Source organism: Aquila chrysaetos, chromosome W (genome assembly GCF_900496995.4).
Source record: "Aquila chrysaetos chrysaetos chromosome W, bAquChr1.4, whole genome shotgun sequence".
Lineage (NCBI taxonomy): Eukaryota > Metazoa > Chordata > Aves > Accipitriformes > Accipitridae > Aquila > Aquila chrysaetos.
In genome coordinates this window covers 105,739-124,133 of record NC_054457.1, presented here as the reverse complement: position 1 = coordinate 124,133, position 18,395 = coordinate 105,739, and the positions used below count along the sequence as shown (strand labels likewise).

The 18,395-nt window shown below is 43.8% G+C and overlaps 1 protein-coding gene across 7 annotated transcripts in view; it reads left to right on the top strand.

Annotated features, from left to right (window-relative positions):
• Positions 1-18,395, top strand: part of LOC121232777 (ceramide transfer protein-like) — a 116,747-nt gene that overhangs the window by 27,385 nt on the left and 70,967 nt on the right. For all 7 annotated transcript variants that reach the window (XM_041121219.1, XM_041121223.1, XM_041121224.1 and 4 more), the window contains one exon: positions 17,795-17,911. In XM_041121219.1, coding sequence (XP_040977153.1) covers positions 17,795-17,911 — 117 coding nt within the window. The remainder of the gene's footprint in view (positions 1-17,794; positions 17,912-18,395) is intronic.

The window sequence follows — 18,395 nt, the reverse complement described above, 5'->3', positions numbered from 1 at the left end:
TTCCTGAGCATTGATACCCCCCCACCCCCACTCCCCCCAGTTTATATACTAGACATGATGTCACATGGTATGGAATACCCCATTGGCCACTTTGGGTCAGCTGTCCTGGCTGTGTCCCCTCCCAACTTCTTGTGTCCCTCCAGCCTTCTTGCTGGCTGGGCATCAGAAGCTGAAAAATCCTTGATTTTAGACTAAACATTACTTAGCAACAACTGGAAACATCAGTGTTATCAACATTCTTCTCATACCTAACTCAAAAACACAACACTGTGCTAGCTACTAGGAAGACAATTAACTATCCCAGCTGAAACTGGGACAACAAGTTATGATTTTAATAAAGCTTAGGGTTCTTCAGACTGTGTTCAAACAAGACAGGCCCATTGGTTATATCCTCATTTCTCGCAGTGTATATCTAAATCTGTTCACACCCCTTCCCTAATCCATGGAGCTTTTACATAGGGTATCCACAGTCAATGGTAGATCACTGCAGGCAGTGGCTGTGTGCACATGCTGTTTTACAACTATTTCAGTCTTGCCCTTATTTCTTCTAGTAACACAGTGCTGTGAAAAATGATCATGTCCAAAACAGGATTCTAATTAAAGTTTACAATTTATTACATGAATAGAGGCAAGCAAACAGCGCTGGGTGCACCGGGAGCCTCTGCTCTACCAAGGGACACACCCCGTCAGGTCTAATTGTGCAGGTTAAGTACAGGTTCTACATACATATTCACTAGATTCCTGAGAAATGTTATGCATATTCATTAGTTTTCCGGGAAACTATTAACATATGTAAATGTCCTTTACGCAGGCGCATTGAAGGTCTCTGGTGGTCTTCCATAGTCTTCCTCACTTGTCCGCTATTTGACCCTCCTCAGGTGATTCTGCGCAGTATGGTCCTTTACATGTTTTGATACCTAAGTGCTTGTTAGTGTTGTTCTTATCTAAGTTCTCATTAGTGGTATAGCACCATATGGTTAGTTTAAGCTAAATTATCTACAAGGATGGGAACAAAAGGCAGGAGTTCTTATCTTTTCTGGCCTTATCTATTCAAGCAAGGCCTCTACTTGTGCTTTCTTAACAAGATCGTAAATTCATCGAACACTTAATTAAGTCTTGTGATCGCTCTTGGTTCCTTCTTGCTCGTCATTCCCAAGTACCAGTCTCTGACAGGCTTAATCCTTGACAAACACCAGTCCTTGGTATGTAAAGTTACAGAGAGACAATCATTAAGCAATAAGCAGTTTGTTCTCTATATCAATCCCCCCCCTTTTCTTTAAACCTTTGCAAATTCTTTTGCAACTATAGGATTCCGCTACTTCCAAGAGACCATGTAAAGTATTTTTCGATTTCTACTTGATGTCTGATTTTATTTCGTTTCCAACTTTTGTAATTCCCTACTGTTATATGGCTTTTGCAGGAAGCAAGAACTATATACATACTCTCCTACTTCCCTTAGGCCTACGGTTATACAAGATCAAGCAAAACGGTTAAAGATTACATATGCAGAGAGGGTCACATTTCACCATGCGGCCCTATCATTGTTTTATATTGACACGAATCAGGTTAATATATTTCACAGTGCCATTCCATGTCTTTGATCAAAGTTTAGCTGATATTTCAAGTGCACATTTGTTATATTGTAGATTTTGCTATTGCAAGTCATGGGTTTTTCAGTGGGCACTTGGGAATAGCATGCATCAGAGGTGTGTTCGCATATAAACTAATACAGCATGACTTGATACTACATAGTAATTCCACATTATTGTCAGGAAAATAACTGAATAAAATATTAATTAACAAATTGGGTACTGTAGGAGTATAGGATAGTTGATTCCACACAAATACTAAAAATATTTTTTATATGATCACTCCTGCATCTGAACATCTTTGCTGGGTATGCAGATTCACTAGGTTTATTCTTGAGAACTGTGGGTTTCAAGTTTAAAATGTGGTTTAACTGCAGAAGTAACACATACATTATGTGCTTGTTCCAGACTTAAAAAGGTGATTCTGAGATGAGAGGGCTTCTTTGCAATGGATTAAAGCAAGTGTTATGGGTTTGTGTGGCGCAGGGGTTTTTTTGGTAGTGGGGGAGGGGGCTGCAGGGACGGCTCCTGTGAGAAGCTGCTAGAAGCTCCCCCGGCTCCAAGTCAGACCCGCCTCTGGCCCAGGCCGACCCAATCATTGATGGTGGTAGCACCTCTGGGATAACAGATTTAAGAAGGGGAACCTGCAGTGAGTAGGGCGATTGGAATGTGAGAGGAACACCTATGCAGATACCGAAGTCAGTGAAGAAGGAGGGGGAGGAGGTGCGCCTGAGGAGGTGGATGCCCCTGCAGCCCGTGGTGAGACAGCAGCCTGTCCCCCTGCAGCCCATGGAGGTGAACGGTGGAACAGAGGCTCCCGAAGATGGCCGTGACTCCATGGGAAAGCCTGTGCTGGAGCAGTTTGTGACTGAAGATTAGCCCGCGGAAAGGACCCACACCAGGAAAGTTCGTGAAGAACTGCAGCCTGCGGAAAGGACTCCCGTTGGAGAAGTTCGTGAAGGACTGTCTCCTGTGGGAGGGACCCCACGGTGGAGCAGGGGACGAGTGAGGAGTCCTCCCCCTGAGGAGGAAGGAGCGGCAGAGACAGTGTGTGGCGAGCTGACCCCAACCCCCACCCCCTGTTTCCCTGCGCCGCCGGGGGGAGGGGAGGAGGTAGAGAGAACTGGGAGTGGAGTTGAGCCAGGAAGGAGGGAGGGGGTGGGGGGAAGGTGTTCTAAGGTTTGGTTTTACTTCCTAATATCCTTGTTTTGATTTGACTTGTAGTAAATTAAATTGCTTTTGTTTCTTCCCCAAGTTGAGCCTGTCTTTTGCCCGTGACCATAAGTGGTGAGTGATCCCTCCCTGTCCTTGTCTCGACCCACGAGCCTGCCTTTATATTTTCTTCTCCTCATCCCACCGTGGCGGGGGGGAGGGAGAAGTGAGCCAGCGAGCGGCTGCGTGGTGCTTTGTTACCGGCTGGGCTTAAACCACGACACCAAGCTAATTTTAAAGTTTGCACAGTGTGCTAGCAAGCTAATATTAAATTCTGCTTAGTGTGCTTCTGCTTTCATGGGTGTAGTGGGCCTCTACTTCAGCCAAGGTTTGAAAAGACAATTACTGTTTAAAAGAAAAAGCAGTATTCATTATATTTTGAAAGGCAAATATCTTAACATAAGATCTGAAGTGAAATATTTGGGTAGTAGCAAAGCATGTAAAAACACTGAACAGGCTTTTATATTTTTAAGCCTATTTTCTTTGATAAGATTTTTCTGTACATGTAAATGTGTCATTATGAGAAAGTTTTTCTTTTTAATGTTGTAATGAACAAAGCGTAGAATGATTAGATGTCCCATGTTTTGTCACTTAATAGGATCATCACTGTTTTGGTAGACAAAGTGGTCTCATTTACTTGTTTGCAATAATGCTTTCCTATATCCTGTAAAAAATACAGCTAGCTGATGTAACTAAAGTGGATTCTTACTGCTTAAGAATAACAGCAAGGAAAGACAAGACATCCTAGTCTAATGTTTCTACTAGGTTTTGCCTGGATTTTGGAATTCAAAAAGGGAAACCAGAATTTTGTATTGTGAATTTTGGCTGACCCATATTCCCCAGGTTTGTGGATCTACTTGGATTTTGTTTCAGGGGAGAAAAAAAAAAATTGCAAATTAAGTGAATTAGGACTTGCCACATCTCTTGGGTTTTCAGTATATTTTGAATAAAATGTATGATAAACGATGAAGTATAATGCTTTTGTTGTCCCACAGGTGGGGTCGTTTACCCAGTGTACGAAAAGCCTATATACACACAGAGCTGAGGTATTTTATTCCAATTCATGTTTATGCAAAGATGGGGGCTGTAATGAACGGGTTAACTTTGTTCATGAAATCAAGGAGGGGGAAGAGACACATTGAGAGTTAACATATGCCTGGTGTAAATAACAAAGCTTGCTTAAGTGATGCGTAAAGGTCTGGGGGAAAGAACAACAGCTATAACTTACTAGATAAGGAGAGAAAAGAACAACAGCTATAACTTACTAGATAAGGAGAGGAAGGACAACAGCTGCAATTTACCAAGACTATATTTCTCCACGTCAAAAGACATTCTACATCAAAGGATACTCATCCTTGAGAAAATTACCGAATCTGCATAGCAACAGACCTGCACGAGTGAAGAAAGAAGAAGCAGGACAAGGCGGAGACTTACAAGAAAGGGGTACAAGAAATGTATATAAGGAATGTAACGGTAACATAAAGTTGCGGGCCTATGGCGGAGCGTTGCCTCCCCGGCCGCACAGTGCTGTTTTGCTCTCTTATGGCTTGCTAATAAATTCGATTTTTTTATCCAATACAAATTGGCTCCTCCAATTTGTTACGAGCGTTTATAACAGGGGCTAGGTGGTAATCCAGAAAACTAGCACCCCTCATGCCTAAATGGGCAAGCAATTTATACAGTTCAGTTATACGTATTCAATTTCCAAAGTTCTTCCCCAAAACTATTACTGGTAGTCGCTTATCTAGCACAGTTTCTATTGGGCTAAAGTTTCCCCGCTTTGAATTAAAGATACAGTGTTCTTTTATTCTACAGCGCATGCTCAAGGACGTTGGGGGGTAAGTCTTTTGGTCTTGAATTGAGTCGGTGGTCGTGATCTCCCCCTGCCGCCTTTACCTTTCCTCCGGTTATCAAAGATTTTTGCTGACTTCATGCCTATTAGCAATTATTCAACTTTTCGGTGCCTCCTGGGGTAGGATGTTCCCTTTTTATCAGTCTTTTATTTCTTCTTCAGGGGCCCAGTCATTAGCAAGGCATACCTTGTGTATACAAAGGGTATCTTATTTCACAAGACCTTTGTGGTGGTCTTAAGTAAATCACTCCTTAAGTACATCACTTTCTCTAAGTTGTTCCACCCTGACAATTAGATCTAGGACAGTTAATGATATTAAAAAAAAATCCAAAACCCCAAACCTTGCAAAATTAATGACTTTATTTAGTAACTTTAATGTTTATACTTCCAAAGCCAAGTGTCTTCAAAAATAACTCGTAGAGAAAAAAGGATCTTTATGCACTTTTATAATTGCATTGGGTGTATGTGGCAAGGGTGGGGGCTTCAGGGCAGCCTCTGTGAGGAGAGGCTGGGGCTGCTGTGCACTGGACACAGCCAGTTCCAGCTGGCTCCAGTGGACCCACTGCAGGGCACAGCTGAGCCCCTCAGCCACTGTGGTGGTGCCTCGGGCTAAACAGGTAAGAAAAGGCAAAAACGCTGTGCAGCAGCGTGAGAGAAAGAGGAGCGAGGAAAAAAGTGTGAGAAACGGCGCTGCGGTGAGAGCAGGAGGAGGTGCTCCATGCGCTGAGCTGAGATCCCCTGTAGCCCCTGGAGGGAGACCACTGTACAGCAGGCATTTCCCTGCGACCTGTGGAGGGCCCCACACCACAGCAGCTGGATATGCACTGAAGGAGGCTGCAGCCTGTGGAGAGCCAACGCTGGAGCAGGTTTATTCTGAAGGACTGTAGCCATGGAGAGGAACCATGCTGGAACAGGGGAAAAACGTGAGGATGGAGTGGCAGAGTTGAAGTGTTATGAACTGACTGCAACCCCCATCCCCCTGCACCTGTGTTTCTAGTTTTGTCTTTGTTTCTCAAGGGCACAAGAGACCATGTTTTTAGACCTATCTTGTCTGGTAAAATTCTTACTAAGCATAATATTAGTTGTTAAAACACAGATAGGTTTTACACAGTTCTCTTAAGAGGAAAAAAGCTAAGTAAACCAAAATGCATTGCTTTACAAAATGCCTTTTCTAAACCAATGATTTCTCACAATTTTGCAATAGTTCTATTAGAGGAAATAAAACAGGTAGTACTTAATATTTGCTTTCATTGTAAAATTACTCTTTATGAATATAGTTCTCGTATGAAATCTTATGACTGCGATAACTCAGTCTGCAGAAAAGTAAATAATCTGGTGTTCTAGCAGGATGAATGTGAAAATTAGCATTAGAAGTTTCATGGAATATGGCTTAAATATGACTGGAATTTAGAAATTCAAGAGTATAGTGAAATATCAAGAATTATATTCAGCAGCTGGACAGGTTTGCACATTTAGCTGTGGGCAAAATCAATGTGCAGCTATACTAAATTTTTCTTAATCTTGTATTAAAAAAAAGACTTCTTGGCATCACAAAAAACCTCAATAACAATTGGTATGTCAAAGTTTCAGGGATAAATAGTTTTGTATGGCTGATTTAGGTGAGCACAATGTTTGTATTCACTCAGTTTGTATGTTGTTATAGTATATAACACTGGTGTATTGTAAGCTGCAGTTATCTTCATAGTAGTATATGGTATTGTTTTGTTAATAACTGTGAACTGGTGGAGCTAAGATAGATAACAGCCTCTGTCACATTTATGCTAGTGCTGTTCCTGCCTGAGGGAACTAAAGAATGGTGATTCTTGTTTTCTGTAGGCCTGTATTTTTTGTCTTGTGTCCTAGTGCCCTGCTCAGTATTTTCTTAATACAAAAAAAACCCCTTTAAAATTTTAAATTAACTTCAATGTAGATAAGTTTTAGTTCTGCAATGGGGATAGCAGCACAAACACACTTAATAGTTGCAATGTACAGACTTGAGTTGGATCTGCTGTGAACTGCCCTGGCTTTCCTCTGTAGAGAAAAGAAATACCATTTAGAGTAGTGAGAGAGACTGGTTTAGGAAGCAAAAGTTTCTTCAAGTGTTCCCCCCCCCCCCATGGAGTACTCTTGAAGGTTATGAACCATAGAAAAATACTTAAACCTCCCTGTGTGATTTGCCTTAAGCACTCGAACCAATATTTTTCAAGGAGATACCACTGAAGCTTGTTTCATGAATACCTCAGGCTTGAGAGCTGTATAGCAGGAAGGATTTTGTGGCAATGCAGTCAGCTATGACTCATGAGACCTGAGCTGGCTACAGACTTCCTCAGTAACTGTAGCCAAGTAAATGTTTCTTCATGTAAACTGCTTGTTTAGAATTTAAGAGCTAGTATCAGTTGGTTTTACACAGAAAAATCTGGGACACTTGAATACTTGCAATTGCCTTTATTTCAGCAGGATTCTCTGCAGGTGCCTTGGAAGAAAGCTTTAGGAGGCATACAGAAAGGATGTTTGGCGATGTCAGAGGCCTGTTTCCTGCAGCATATTATTGCATGGAATTATGATTTAGTTGTTTTTCTTTGAAACGCTGGCTCTAGAAGAAGTCCTTGGTGCACACACAGGCTGCCTCTGCCACAGAATCTTAAAAGTCTGCCAAACTCACCTTTGAAAACTCTATAAAGGTTTTCAAGTGCTCTCATTCAGTGTCATGTCAGTCTGGGTTTTGTTCCCTGGTGCCCTCTCAATTTGTATATGCGGCTTGAGGCTGCTGAGGGGTGGGGGTGTTAGGAAAAAGCAGCTGAAGTTCTCCAACCTGCTTTAGGTCCTGAGGGTAGATAGTGACTCCTACTTGCTTTCTGCTTCCCTGTGTGACTAAAACATTCCTCTCTTTCTTGCCTTGTCTTGCTTGTGAAAGGGCAGTAGGACATATCCTGGCCTCAACACGGGTCCTTAGCTTGTTACACTTGAAAATCGCTGTTTTTCCTGCAATGTCTTGTCAGGTGGCTGGCTAAGAACTACCATTTTATAATCCCTTCTGAGCATATGGAGGAAAGTGAATACTAGGCTAGAAACAGTGAACTTCAGAGAAAAGGAGATCTAAATGAAATGAGGTGAGATCTACAGGAAGAAAGTAAAGGGAAGAGAAATGGAAAAACTTGAAATAAGTGTAAGCAGAGGCTCAAACTAGTCTGAGGAGGATGTTAGAAGAATAAAACACAGACCTGAGAAGTGGTGAATAATGCTTTGTGGTCCCTGTTATAAACGCTCGTGACAAATTGGAGGAGCCAATTTGTATTGGATAAAAAAATCGAATTTATTAGCAAGCGATAAGAGAGCAAAACAGCACTGGGCGGCCGGGGAGGCAATGCTCCGCCACAGGCTCACGACTTTATGTTACCGTTACATTCCTTATATACATTTCATGTACCCCTTTCTTGTAAGTCTCCGCCTTGTCCTGCTGCTTCTTTCTTCATTCGTGCAGGTCTGTTACTATGCAGATTCGGTAAATTTTTTCAAGGATAAGTATCCTTAGATGTAGAATGTCTTTTGATGTAGAGAAATACAGTCTTGGTAAATTGCAGCTGTTGTCCTTCCTCTCCTTATCTAGTAAGTTATAGCTGTTGTTCTTTTCCCTCCTTATCTAGTAAGTTATAGCTGTTGTTCTTTCCCCCAGACCTTTACGCATCACTTAAGCAAGCTTTGTTATTTACACCAGGCATATGTTAACTCTCAATGTGTCTCTTCCCCCTCCTTGATTTCATGAACAAAGTTAACCCGTTCATTACAGTCCCTGCTAGATACAGCTACAGAAAACAATAAAAACATTTATAGCAAGAGGGAAATGAAGGAAGTTTGTCCAGAGCTCAGTGGGGAGGAGAATGTAACAGATGAGATACCAAAAAATTACATATTTGTCTGCCAAGTTATCAATGAAAATGAAATATGAACTCATTCTTGGTTGAGAAAAGGGTTAATCAGCAACAACTTGACTTGTTCTGGGTTAAGAAAAGAACAGGTCACGTGATTCAGAAGTTTTATTTGCTCTTGGTAAAATGTATATTAGAGAACTAGACTTTCATGTTAACTGAATTCAGGATTCTTATGGTAGAGCCTGTCTTTAAAAAAATGCAGAGGAAAAGGAAGGAAATAATGGATGTGACTTCACTTGCCAGAAAAATATGGAAAATAGGCAATTAATAAGTACTATAAGATGGTAAATAGGTGGTGTGGTTTAAGCCCAGCCAGCAACAAAGCACCACAAGGCTGCTGGCTCACTCCTCCCTGCCCCCCTCCGGTGGGATGGGGAGGAGAATCAGAAAGGAGAAAGGGGGGGAGGAAGAAAAAAAAAAAATAGCACCTCCTGGGTTCAGATAAGGACAGTTTACTGGGACAACACAAGGAGAGAAGTTAAAACAACAACAATAGTACTAATAAAAGAATACACAAAATGAGTGATGCACAGTGCAACTACTCACCACCTGGTTTGCTAGTTGGCTTCTGTTGTACTTTTCTTCCTCCTTAGTATATTTAAAGAAGAAAGATTGTGTATTATGTGTAAGTAGCTTCTGATTTCCAGATCCATAGAAAATAATTCTCCCTGACACTGAATTGTTGTGCATGACACAAGGTTTTCTTCTGTGCAGTATTTCACGAGTGATCCATAGGGCTTTAGTTGTCTGCAAGATGAATGTATTCACAGAGCAGTTCTTATGTTGTAAAGAATTAACATGTGTAGTCTTGTCTTTGGCATGAGGAATCAATATTTATGGTCTTTCAGATCGCATCATTTGCCTTAACCTTAGAGGCTGTTATCTTCCTGTGGTTACTTGAGCAAAAGCACTCCCACAAATGGGTTTACCTTTGCCTGAGGCAGGAGTAACCCAGACTGTCTTCCCTAACATATTTTTTATGTGCACTACAGGGACTTTATCCCCTTCTACAGTAAGTAACAGTTCTGACTGGACAGGGCCACCCTGATTGGCAGATCCTATGGTGTTGACTAACTCTGGTGTTGGCTTTTGCTAAACGTGTATCCCAATGTGAGGTGGGTTGACTGACCCTGGCTGGATGCCAGGTGCCCACCAAAGCTGCTCTATCACTCCCCCCTCCTCAGCTGGACAGGGGAGAGAAAATATAACAAAGAGCTCGTGGGTCGAGATAAGGACAGGAGAGATCACTCACCAATTACCGTCACAGGCAAAACAGACTCAACTCGGGGAAAATTAACTCAATTTATTACCAATCAAGCAGAGTAGGGTAATGAGAAATAAAACCAAATCTCAGAACACCTTCCCTCCACCCCTCCCTTCTTCCCAGGCACAACTTCACTCCCAGATTCTCTACCTACACACCCCCCCCCCCCCCAAGCAGCGCAGGGGGACAGGGAATGGTGTTTACGGTCAGTTCATCACACGTTATATCTGCCGCTTCATCCTCCTCAGGGGCAGGACTCATCACACTCTTCCCCTGCTCCAGCGAGGGGTCCCTCCCCTGGGAGACAGTCCTCCACGAACTTCTCCAATATGGGTCCTTCCCACAGGCTGCAGTTCTTCACGAACTGCTCCAGCATGGGTCCTTTCCACGGTGTGCAGTCCTTCAGGAGCACACTGCTCCAGCGTGGGTCCCCAAGGGGTCACAAGTCCTGCCAGAAATCTGCTCCAGCGTGGGCTTCCCACGGGGTCACAGCCTCCTTCGGGCACCCACCTGCTCTGGCGTGGGGTCTTCCACGGGCTGCAGATGGATATCTGCTGCACTGTGGACCTCCATGGGTTGCAGGGGGACAGCCTGCCTCACCATGGTCTTCACCACGGCCTGCAGGGGAATCTCTGCTCTGGCAACTGGAGCACCTCCTCCCCCTCCTTCTTCACTGACCTTGGTGTCTGCAGGGTTGTTTCTCTTGCATGTTCTCACTCCTCTTTCCAGCTCTCATTTCTGTGTGTCCCACAACTTTTTTTCCTTCTTAAATATGTTATCACAGAGGCGCTCCCACTATCACTGGCTTGGCCTTGGCTGGCTGCGGGTCTGTCTTAGAGCCGGCTGGTATTGGCTCTGTTGGACACAGGGGAAGCTTCCAGCAGCTTCTCACTGAAGCCACCCCTGTAAACCCCCGCTGCTACCAAAACCTTGCCACACAAAGCCAATATGCAATGTTTGAAGGTTCCACCCCCTAGTGCTCTCAATGTAGTCTTTAACAGTCCATTGTATCGCTCAATTTTCCCACAGGCTGGTGCATGATAGGGGATGTGATATACCCACTCAATGCCATGCTCTTTGGCCCAGGTGTCTATGAGGTTGTTTGGGAAATGAGTCCCGTTGTCTGACTCAGTTCTTTCTGGGGTGCCATGTTGCCAGAAGACGTGCTTTTCAAGGCCCAGGATAGTGTTCCAGGTGGTGGCATGGGGTACAGAATATGTTTCCAGCCACTTAGTGGTTGCTTCCACCATTGTAAGCACATGGCGCTTGCCTTGGCGAGTTTGTGGGAGTGTGATATAGTCAATCTGCCAGGCTTCCCCATGTTTATATTTCAGCCATCGCCCTCCATACCACAGGGGCTTTAACCACTTGACTTGCTTAATTGCAGCACATGTTTCACATTCATGGATAACCTGTGCGATAGTATCCATGGTCAAGTCCACCCCTCAGTTGCAAGCCCATCCATATTTTACATTTCTTCCCTGATGGCTTGAGGTGTCATGGGCCCACTGAGCCATAAATAGCTCACCCTTATGTTGCCAATCCACATTCACCTGAGCCATGTCTTGGCAGCCTGATCCACCTGTTGCTTATTTTGATGTTCTTCAGTGGCCTGACTCTTGGGTACTTGAGAAGCTACATGAAATACTTTTACAAACAGATTCTCTAGCCGGGACACAATATCTTGCCAGAGTGCAGCAACCCAAATGGGTTTACCTCTGCACTGCCAGTTGCTCTGCTTCCATTGCTGTAACCACCCCCACAGGGCATTTGCCACCATCCATGAGTCAGTATAGAGATAGAGCACTGGCCACTTTTCTCTTTCAGCAATGTCTAACGCTAGCTGGATGGCTTTCACTTCTGCAAACTGACTCGATTCACCTTCTCCTTCAGCAGTTTCTGCGACTAGTCGTGTAGGACTCCATACAGCAGCCTTCCACCTCCGATGCTTTCCCACAGTGTGACAGGACCCATCAGTGAACAGGGCATATTGCCTCTCATTTTCTGACAGTTTATTATACAGTGGGGCCTCTTCAGCACATGCCACCTCCTCCTCTGGCGACATTCCAAAATCTTTGCCTTCTGGCCAGTCCGTGATCACTTCTAAAATTCCTGGGCGACTGGGATTTCCTATGCAAGCCCGTTGTCTGATCAGTGCAATCCACTTATACTCCACATGGCATCAGTCGCATGATGTGTAGAGGAGACCCTCCCTTTGAAGGTCCAGCCCAGCACTGGCAGTCGGGGTGCTAAGAGGAGCTGTGTTTCAGTACCAGCCACTTCTGAGGCAGCTCGAACTCCTTCATATGCTGCCAATATCTCTTTTTCAGTTGGAGTATAGCGAGCCTCGGATCCTCGATATCCTCGACTCCAAAACCCCAGGGGTCAACCTCAGGTCTCCCCGGGTGCTTTCTGCCAGAGGCTCCAGGTAGGGCCATTTTCCCCGGCTGCAGTACAGAGCACATTTTTAACATCTTGTCCTGCCCGGACTGGTCCAAGGGCTACTGCATGAACAATCTCTCGTTTAATTTGTTCAAAGGCTTGCTGTTGCTCAGGGCCCCATTTAAAATCGTTCTTCTTCCGGGTCACTCGATAGAGAGGGCTTACAATCAGACTGTAATTTGGAATATGCATTCTCCAAAAGCCCACGACACCTAAGAAAGCCTGTGTTTCCTTTTTATTAGTCAGTGGAGACATAGCTGCTATTTTGTTGATCACGTCCATTGGGATCTGACGATGTCCATCTTGCCGTTTTATTCCTAAAAACTGGATCTCCTGTGCAGGTCCCTTCACCTTTCTTTTATGGCAAAACCGGCTTTCAGAAGGATTTGGATTATTTTCTTCCCTTTCTCAAAGACTTCTTCTGCCGTGTTGCCCCATACGATGATGTCATCAGTGTATTATCAATGTGTTCCGGAGCTTCACCTTTTTCCAGTGCAGTCTGGATTAGTCCATGGCAAATGGTGGGGCTGTGTTTCCACCCCTGGGGCAATCGATTCCAAGTGTACTGGACGCCCCTCCAAGTAAAGGCAAATTGTGGACAACACTCTGCTGCCAGAGGGATTGAGAAAAACGCATTAGCAATGTCAATTGTGGCATACCACTTGGCTGCCTTTGACTCTAGTTCGTATTGAAGTTCTAGCATACCTGGAACGGCAGCACTCAATGGCGGCGTAACTTCATTCAGGCCACGATAGTCAACTGTTAGTCTCCAATCCCCATTAGACTTTCGCACTGGCCATATGGGACTATTAAAGGGTGAGCGAGTTTTGCTGATCACTCCTTGGCTCTCCAGTTGGCGAATCAACTTGTGGATGGGAATCAGAGAGTCTCGGTTGGTGCGATATTGCCGCCGGTGCACCATTGTGGTAGCAATTGGCACTTGTTGTTCTTCAACCCTCAGCAACCCCACAATTGAAGGGTCTTGAGAGAGACCAGGCAGGGTAGACAGCTGTTCAGTGCCCTCCGTCTCCAAGGCAGCTACACCAAAAGCCCATCGATACCCCTTTGGGTCCTTAAAATACCCTCTCCTGAGGTAGTCTATGCCAAGGATACACGGAGCCTCTGGACCAGTCACAATGGGGTGTTCCTGCCATTCATTCCCAGTTAGGCTTACTTCAGCTTCCAATACAGTTAACTCTTGGGATCCCCCTGTCACACCAGAAATACAAATGGGTTCTGCCCTTTATAACTTGATGGCATTAGAGTACACTGTGCACCGGTGTCTACTAGAGCCTTATGCTCCTGTGTGTCTAATGTGCCAGGCCATCAAATCCACACAGTCCAGTAGACCCAGTTATCCCTTTCCTCCACCTGGTTGGAGGCAGGGCCCCTCTCATTCTGGTAAGAGTATCCGGTATTCACTTCTCATAAAATTGGCTCAGAATTCCCTTCAGGAGGATCAGAAATAAGATCAGCCCTTCTACTCTGTTTGGAAACTGGAGCAGCATTTTTCCTGGTAGAATCCCCTTTTGTGGTGGCTTTTCCTTGCAGTTCACGTACCCGTGCATTTAGGACGGAGGTAGGTTTTCCATCCCATTTCCTCATGTCCTCTCCGTGGTCACATAGGTAAAACCACAGGGCACCTCGTGGTGTGTACCTTTTATAGTCTCTCTCTTGGGCAGAGAAACTCTCCCGGTTTCAGCTGGGATAGAGTTAATTGTCTTCCTTGTCGCTGGTACAGTGCTATGTTTTTGAGTTAGGTATGAGAAGAATGTTGATAACACTGATGTTTTCAGTTGTTGCTAAGTAATGTTTAGACTAAGTCAAGAATTTTTCAGCTTCTGATGCCCAGCCATCAAGAAGGCTGGAGGGACACAAGAAGTTGGGAGGGGACACAGCCAGGGCAGCTGAACCAAAATGGCCAACGGGATATTCCATACCATGTGATGTCACATCTAGTGTATAAACTGGGGGGAGTGGTGGTGGGGGCATGGTTGCTCAGGGACTAACTGGGCGTCGATCAGTGGGTGGTGAGCAATTTCATTGTGCATCACTTGTATATCCTAATCCGTTTATTATTATTATTTTTGTCATTTTATTAGTGTTATCATTATTAGTTTCTTCTTTTCTATTCTATTAAACCGTTCTTATCTCCACCCCGGAGTTCTACTTCTTTTCCTGATTTTTTTCCCCCATCCCACTGGTTAGTGGGGGGAGTGAGTGAGCGGCTGCGTGGTGCTTAGTTGCTGGCTGGGGTTAAACTACAACAGGAATGCTTACTCCTAATAGCTGAGATAATGGTCCATACAGGTGGGGAATAGGACATATTCTCTATGAATTGCTGGAAATCCTCGGACAGCTTCTCCACAGCCGAGATTCAGGCTTGTAGGGAGGAGGAGAGATTTTCTTCGTATTGCAGGAGTTGGCGAGGCATTTCATCCACCGTTGGTGCCTTTTCATCTTTCCAGGTCATTGTTGCTAGTGATTTGGCATAGGACGATGCTGTGCTCAATACAAACTTTCGCTGCATGGGTCGTGTGCATGGGACTTTATCTGGATCTTTGGGTAATTGTGGGTTGTCCAGGTCATAATGAATCATCTCTAGTATGGCTAATTCCCTCAGATATTGGATACCTCTCTCCATGGTGGTCCACTTGCCTGTTTGACATATAATATCTTCCTTAAAGGGGTACCTTTCCTTCTCGCTTGACTGGAGTTGCCTCCAGAGGCTGAGGGCTTGTGTCCCTTTTCCAATCGCCTTGTCAGTGCCACCTTCCCTGGCAAGCGATCCCAGCTGCTTGGCTTCCCTGCTTTCTAATTCCAGGCTACTAGCCCCATTGTCCCAGCATCGGAGCAGCCAGGTGATAATATGCTCACCTATACGACGGCCGAAATCTTTTTGCGTATCCCACAGATCACTCAAGGATAGGGACTGGGTGATTACCTCTGGTTCTGCCTCTTCCTCCTGTTCCTGTGATGACCCTGGCTCATCTTCATCCTTTGCAAAGCGAACTGATTTTTTTGTATATTTCTTCTGTATGGGGGCAGCTGATACTGGTGCTGGTTGGTTTCTCTGGTTCAGTTGCAGTACCGATCGCCGGGGTTTGGGTAACCGCAGTGCCTGTTGCCAGGGATGGAGGGACTGCAGTGCGATTGCCGGGGTTTGGGTAGCCGCAGTACCTGTCGCCTTGTTGTTAGATCCAGAGACCTTCTCATCCCCTTGAGGGTACTGAGTGGTGTTGAACAGGGCTTGATAAACATGGGCCAGGCCCCAGCACGTTGCAGTGATTTGTGTCTCTCTCGAGTTGCCAGCGTGACAGCATACTTTCTCCAAATATTTTACTAGTTCTTCTGGATTCTGCAGTTGTTCAGGGGTGAAGTTCCAAAACACTGGAGGTACTCACTGTTCTAGGTACTTGCCCATACTACCCCACACACCCTGCCACTCATCATTATCCAGCCTCAGGGCAGATCTCTGGGTGATCTTCTTAAATAGTTGTTTAGTCTGAAACAAGACCTGAACCACATTCAGGAACATGCTAGTTCCTAGCCATAGGACCATGCTGGTCTCAACATCCCAAGGGTACTGAAATTTTTCAAAATTCTCAAATGCCATTTTAACTAGGCTGGAGGAGAAGGGAAAGGGGAGGAAAGGTGTCTCGCCCATAGATTGGCTCTCCAAGGAGGAAAGGTAAATGGTGTAATTATTAATAGTTTCCCACAGATGGCTCCCGAAGTATAGAGGTGACGACAGTGCTGAGTGCAAATACCGGATTAATCCCATGACCGATAACTTTATCATACCATAAGCCAGTGTTACACAATACATCAAAGCACAAACCTTAATCCACCTCCCAGGGATGATAAGCAGCAGAACACGGACTACATACAGCAAGTGAGGTGATACATAACAGAACTCTAAAAAGGAGTGCCACAACTCTAAGAACTCATAAATCAACATAGTGACCAGCGACTATTAAACCAATATAATGAATGCTTGTAACAAATTTGTTTTAAGATGCTCTGGTCAGGTCTGTCGTTATCTCAACCCTTCATGCCCCATGTTGGGCGCAAAAAAGGACTGTCGTGGTTTAACCCCAGCCAGCAACTAAGCACCACACAGCTGCTCACTCACTCCCCCCCACCTAGTGGGATGGGGGAGAGAATCGGGAAAAAAAAAGTAAAACTTGTGGGTTGAGATAAGAACGGTTTAATAGAACAGAAAGGAAGAAACTAATAATGATAGTAATAACAATAATAAAATGACAATAATAATAATAAAAGGATTGGAATATACAAAACAAGTGATGCACAATGAAATTGCTCACTACCCGCCGACCAATGCCCAGTTAGTTCCCAAGCAGCGATCCCTCCCAGGCCAACTCCCCCCAGTTTATATACTAGACATGATGTCACATGGTATGGAATACCCCCTTGGCCACTTTGGGTCAGCTGCCCTGGCTGTGTCCCCTCCCAACTTCTTGTGCCCCTCCAGCCTTCTTGTTGGCTGGGCATGAGAAGCTGAAAAATCCTTGACTTAGTCTAAACATTACTTAGCAACAACTGAAAACATCAGTGTTATCAACATTCTTCTTATACTGAACCCAAAACATAACACTGTACCAGCTACTAGGAAGACAATTAATTCTATTCCAGCTGAAACCACAACATATGTGTAACTTGTCTTTGTATTCAAATTTAAAAAGGTGTTCAGCTATACTTGTGTTATGTTTCGTTAAGAATAGTTTCCAATGAAGGGGAAAAAAATTGTGCTGTGTTGGATGTGTGCTAGGGAGTAATTTTGAACTCACGTTGTTACAGGGCAGATTATATGGTTGTTTTGTTCCCTTGTACTTTCCTTACTAGCTTCACTGTAATGCTAGTAAAAGCTTTTTAGTATTTGAGATATGTGAGTTGAAAGATGATGCATTTGAGTGGTAATATGGGAAGGGATTGCATGTTGCTTCCAATATCTGACAGTCCTGTCTTAGTGAAGATAGTTGAGGCAGAGGGTGCCACAGCTTCCTTTAGTTCGTTGTCATTTTGCTATAGTTTGCTTTTATGGTTCTATCCTGATGCTTTTTTGCTATGATGTATGTATTCCTTCTATCTAAACTTAATATTGATAGCAATAACTTTAATTTTTTTCCTGCTTTGAAATTTAAAATAAAAGTGTATTTTCCTGGCTGTGTCCACTAGTTACTTTGCTAAAGGATTCCTTTGGAAGTGTGACGTTTTGGTCACTGTTCGTGTGGAACATTTTTATGACAATTTTGTTTAATAAGAATGTATTAAACAGATTTTTTTGTTTCAGAAGACTGGCATTTTTCATTATGGAAGCGTATGTTAGCTTATTATTTAAGACAGCTACATAAAACAGAGTTTAGAATTTAGGATGAGTTCAAGGCAGTATAAATCGGTTTTTCTAATTACAGTATTTTAGAGTGTGAGATATTGTTGATCATGTTGATAATTTTAGCTATTCTTACACTCTTTTCTTTCACAGCCCCATGACTTTGATGAATGCAGATTTGATATTAGTGTAAATGATAGCGTTTGGTACGTCCGAGCTCAGGACCCAGACCACAGACAACAGTGGGTAGATGCAATAGAACAACACAAGGTATGGGTTTTTTTTTTATTTCCTTTCTCACTCCCTCATTAGATCTGGTGGTGCTTGTGGACAGTTGTAAGTTTCACTGTACAGTCATTAAAGTACTCAAGGTATTTATGACAGATAAAAGCTGCAAGATTGAAGCAGTGTGTTAAATATGTTCCAAAGGAATTGATTTGCTTATCCTTCGTATATAAGAGTTTAGAGAACTAGGAGCTAACAACTGTGAACCTTTCTTGAGCTCTAGCTTGAAAAAGAAAAAGCTTTCATTATGTTTGAGTGACTTTTTAATGGTTTTGTCCATCTTCTTTCACTGATTGTTGAATTGGTTCTTATCTAGATGTCCTAGATTTTAAACTTTTTAGTCTTAGAGTCCATTCTCCTAGGTTATCATTCTGGTTTTTAGGCTCATTTCTTTCATCACTTGGCTGCTTTTACTGTATCTGATTACTGGCTTTTGTCTCCTTGTCTTTTAAGGCCCTACTGTTCATCA